At 40.7% G+C, this 4,903-nt stretch overlaps 1 protein-coding gene across 2 annotated transcripts; it reads right to left on the bottom strand.

Annotated features, from left to right (window-relative positions):
* Positions 1 to 1,297: 1,297 nt before the first annotated feature.
* LOC118219492 (cytochrome c oxidase subunit 6B1) lies at positions 1,298 to 4,240 on the bottom strand. Of its 2 annotated transcripts, none has more exons than XM_035402679.1 (4): positions 3,561 to 4,240; positions 2,462 to 2,570; positions 1,834 to 1,934; positions 1,298 to 1,544 (listed from the first exon to the last, which is right to left on the bottom strand). In XM_035402679.1, exons 2-4 carry the CDS (start codon positions 2,565 to 2,567, stop codon positions 1,491 to 1,493), a joined length of 261 nt encoding a protein of 86 aa, XP_035258570.1. In that variant the 5' UTR covers positions 2,568 to 2,570; positions 3,561 to 4,240; the 3' UTR covers positions 1,298 to 1,490. The 2 variants fall into 2 exon arrangements, with proteins under 2 accessions (XP_035258570.1, XP_035258568.1); XM_035402677.1 differs by having other exon boundaries at positions 2,462 to 2,573; positions 3,561 to 4,232.
* Between the last annotated feature and the right edge of the window lie 663 nt (positions 4,241 to 4,903).

The raw sequence follows: 4,903 nt of genomic DNA, 5'->3' as shown, positions 1-4,903 counted from the left end.
GCATGTCTGACATGTTTCATGTTCCTGTTGCTTTTCACCTTTTAGTTAGGGAAACTAGTTGAACTATTTGATTTCTATAAAAACTCTGCTTAGCTACAGTAAAGGTGTAACAACCCGTATTCACCAGGTGATTTGTTTACTAATTATTGTCCAATTAATTCCAATGTGATGCCACTAATGGGACTGCAATGTTGGGCCAAAATGAATTAATGAAACATTGCATTTACTGTATATAGCACTTTTACAGACACTCTAAGTGCTTTACAGTGATGAGGAGGAGCTCACCTCAGACAAAAGCAGTGTGTAGCACCCACCTGGGTGATGCACAGTAGCCATTTTGCACCAGAACGCTCACCACACATCAGCTGAGATGGAGAACTATTTTTTTTAGCCAATTAAATCGGGATGATTAGGAAGCAGGTTGAGAGAGCCAAGGACACCAGGGAACCCCCTACTCTTTGTGATGAATGTCATGGGATCTTTAATGACCACAGTAAGTCAGGACCTCGGTTTAACGTCTCATCCGAAAGATGGCATCTCCTACAAGACAGCGTCCCCATCACTGCACTGGTGCACATTGGGGTTTATTTGACCAGAGGGAAGATTGCCCCCTGCTGGCCCACCAACAGGTGGTCTCCCATCCAAGTACTAACCAAGCCCACACTTGCTTAACTTCAGCCATTTGGCAGGAGCAGGGTGCATGGTGGTATGGCTGCAGTGTGAGACTTTAGTTCAGTGCTGAGTTCATGTGGTTGTTTAATTTTTGAGTCTTAATAATTGCCCAACAATATTGCAATATATGAAATCGTCAGCTGTGAAATCATCATCCCAAAACTGAACAGCCTATTATTCAGTAAATAATCAGAATAGCTCACAGCAGGTATTTCCACAAATTCCTATTGCTAATTCATGAAATGGAGCCAGGAATCTGGGTTGAGTTTGCTAGATTAGCACTGAGCAGTGATGCTGGTGCTGTGACATGCCCATAGTTAGTCACGCATCTGTGGTTCACTGTTTAATATTTAGCTTCACTCCCAGGGTTTTGCTTTGGATTCAAGTCCGCCTGCCAGCCAGCATCATAGGGGCAGTGTGACATCTGCTAGATTTTACCATTAGAGGTCAGAAGGGTGAGGGGTCCTGTGACTGTCTTCGCTTGCCAGTTGAGCTCAGATCAGGGTTGACCGCTTTTCTTAAGGAGGCTGCAGTATGTCTATGGTCTACCTGTACTTCAGAAAGCCATTTCTCCACAATTTTCATCACACTTATTTCAAATGGGGGGAAAAACTGAACTGTCATCAAGGCGCACACTCCATTTTAATTTATTGCCTGAGATTTTAATGCACTATGCACAATACACGTTCAAAGGAATGACGGTTAAGTTAGGACCTGCTCACATTGCAGAGGATCAGATATGGAAGCAGCAGAGGAGGAACACCCCTCCACTGATGCAGACTTTACTCTGAAGGACCGCTTCTTACAGTAGGCTGCGCTCAGATCTTCCCAGGGAACGTTCCCTCATCCCTCTGGTCATCCCACTTCGTAGTCTAGGAGACAGAGGGTAAACAAATTATCTGCTTCGTTCTTTTGCTATGAGAATTTTATCCGTGGGAGATACAGTATTGTGAATATGCTGCGCATGTTCATTCTAGTGACCCGTGCATAAGCACAGCACATCCTCTGATATCAAGTAGTTGTGTGTATGTGTGTGTGTGTGTGCACGTTTGAGCAAGTGTTTGAGATTTAAGCTTCTGCTGGAGAAGTAAAGAAGAGCACACACACCCCCCCCCCCCCCCCCCCCCCGCCAAACAGCAAACAATGCCTTCAGAGACTCACCCATGATATGGGGCACAGCGATTTGTAGACCCTCTTGTACCAGTCACATGGGGCAACATCGACACCTTTGTTAGTCAGGGCCTTTTGGCAGCGATGGTAATCTATAAATAGATTAACCCAACACACAATGCTACAGCTGAGTGGAGATCATCTAAAATTATCATCTGAACTTGCATGTCCTCTCCTTCAACTTTACCGTGAACTTTGCTTTACGTACTGTTTCCAATTATTAAGCTTTTTCATACTGAGATATCTGTATTTTATATTCCACGTGTCAAGAAATTAATATATGTGTGCCACTGTCTTTAGATCTGGAGCTCTAATAACAATAAATGCAAATGCTTAACTACTTATCAGCTTTCCACAAGCACACAAATGTCCAATGAAATCATAAAATGAAAATGAAAATGAAACCGGTTAGCTATTGTGTCCTGCAGCATACTTCTGTGACTAGTTATACCTGTCTTCAAGCCTTCAATTTCACATCCTGTTAAGGACTGCTTTGCTGGACTATCTGACACTTATTCTGGAGGTACTGGCTATTATGTGCAAAATGGAAAGGACTGTGCACCTCCAATATACTCCAAATATGTGGAGCTGCATTCATGTCTCCTATGTGTAGACTTACCAAGATAGTTCTGCCAACAGTTCCTGGTTTGATTTTGGTTTGGGAATCTGGCATCAAACGGTGCAGTGCGGTACCTCTCCAGCTTAGCTTGAATGTCCTCTGCCATGTTCTGCTAGAGTAAGTTCCCGTCAAAACAGCACGTATGACAAAATGGGAAATAATTGCTGTTCCAAAATTTCCCTAACATACTACTTTTTACATATTTACCTTTACTTTTGCTTAGGAAATGTTTACGAACCATGTAGAATTGCTTAATACTTCTGAATGACCAATTTGTGTTTCATGATTAGCATTACAACCTGTCATATTCGAAAGTGCTCACACATAGAACAGTAGCAATCACAAAAAAGAACGATAGCCTACTGCAGTGACACAGCCGATCGATTTAGATCCGAGGACAAATTTGGAAAACTTAGCCTAGAAAAACGCCATAATGCAGCGATGCGAAATTATTCAAGAACTGAACCTGCACTCGCTCCGTTTATGTAGCCTAATCGCCTCTCAGATGACGTTTAACAAAACAGGGTAGTTTATATTAAATAATTGTCATGGTTGTTAAAATATAGCAATGAGGAAATAAATTCATAAATGGCACGTCATCCCCAATCTACTACTGATCGGAAACGCACTCTTTAAGATATTACAATATTGTAGGCTATGTACATTGATATTACAAATAGATCATTTTCAACTAAATTAAATAACTTAGAGTGCCAGCGGAATAATCACGCGATGGAAATGCATCAAAATGCTAACTTGCCAGACAAGTTAAAGCCTTCAGGAAAGCAATGTATCAAGCGTAGTAGGCTAACTGATCGATATGACTGTGGATGTATGAAATAGCATATTATTAGTATATCTAATAATTGGCTATTTATCAATATTAATGCGCATACACACACACACACACACACATATATATATATATATATATATATATATATATATATATATATATATATAATAGCCTATCCTAGTCTAGACTAAACACTGCACACAATGTAACTTGCAAATTGATTAATTAATCGCACATTTATCTATTCTGTTTAAATTGCTATAACATGATATATCATAATATCAAATAATGAAAATAGATTACCTCTGTAGCTGGTGTTCCGTAAATGAAAGTGACTTTTATGCTTAAAGGTGTTAGTCCTGTTCGAGTTGGCTCTCAAAATGCGCTCCACCCCGCGCGCAAGTGTTTCATGAATAAGTAGCGGGCATCCGTGCAGTCCTATCCTTACGGTATGGCGGATTGAGGTCACATTGAGATAACCGGCGTAGCTATTTCTACATTCTTGAGGGATGTAAGAATATGTACACGCGCATACAAGGTATAGAAAATCGCATAGGTTATTTCTCGATAATATTGTCAAATGTCAATGTTGTTGCTGCGGTAGGCTACGTTTCTTTTTGTATTCTTGTGCTTTAGTTTTTAATTCAATAACTATCTACAACTTATAATAAGCTAACTGAACCCGGAAGGGGTGATGTTACCAGCCGATTGCTGCTCGGGTTTAGCCTAATGATTAACTCAGGAAGAGTACAGGACGTCGAACTTCCAAACGCGACTGTAAGCTTTTATCAGAAAGCTCAGTCATTTTTCTGTTAAAAAGATGTATGCTTTTCCACGAGTTAAAACTTTTTCTTGTTTGACTTCTTCAAATAAAAAGCAGAACACGTAGCTTTGTGGATCACAGCTATAGCCTATCTGTAACCATTTTACAGTATGGTGTGCTGTGTCCTAATTTTACCCCGGCGGTGAAGTAAAAGTTCGTCAGTCTAGCTGTCTGTCTGTCCGTTCTCCCTCTCCCTCAAGTCGGTTACATCGCTTGAATTCTTAATGCACAATATGCAACAATACGGAAATCGTTGACGCATTGCTGACGGAGTTCTTCCTCAAAATATTGTTCACATTACCGTGTAAATTGGAATTACGTAGGCTGAATCTTGAATCTTTTCTTGGAAAAAAATATTGATTGGTCCAAACACAACCTGATATGGACTTGATAAAAAATTAAGGTGCTCTGCAGCATTGTCATCATTTTCTCTGCCGCGTGTTTGTATCGCTACCGCACGTGTATTAATTAATCCAGTAACACATTACTTTTACTTTATTGCCATCACTTATCTAGAGCGATCTAGCTACAGTATTGACGAGACGTGTAGGCTAAGTATCTAGTTAAAAAGCTTTAGTGCGCGAATTATCTAGGTACCCTCCAGTAGTTAAAATCACCAGAGGCGAGGCAGCCTCATCTAGCCTAGCGGATTGCTAGGAATGACATTCAGTTTTAAAAGGCATTATCCTCTCATGTACAGAAGGACTGCCTTCAACAACGTATTGTGCAGCCAACCGCCGCAGTAGCCTACACTGCTTAAGGAAAAGCAGTTTACTGGATAAAACTACGTAACGCGTTAATGTGGAATCTTCGAGATGAAACG

The sequence above is a fragment of the Anguilla anguilla genome, chromosome 2, assembly GCF_013347855.1.
Source record: "Anguilla anguilla isolate fAngAng1 chromosome 2, fAngAng1.pri, whole genome shotgun sequence".
Taxonomy (NCBI): domain Eukaryota; kingdom Metazoa; phylum Chordata; class Actinopteri; order Anguilliformes; family Anguillidae; genus Anguilla; species Anguilla anguilla.
Note: the sequence above shows the minus strand (reverse complement) of the source record. Positions and strands in the feature narration are given on the sequence as shown.

Coding starts and splice junctions, on each gene's coding strand:
- LOC118219492 (XM_035402679.1), bottom strand. CDS start 2,567: ATGGCAGAGGACATTCAAGCTAAGCTGGAGAGGTACCGCACTGCACCG. Junction 1,935..2,461: donor CTGTTGGCAGAACTATCTTG/GTAAGTCTACAC, acceptor ATCTATTTATAG/ATTACCATCGCTGCCAAAAG. Junction 1,545..1,833: donor CGCTGTGCCCCATATCATGG/GTGAGTCTCTGA, acceptor TCTGTCTCCTAG/ACTACGAAGTGGGATGACCA.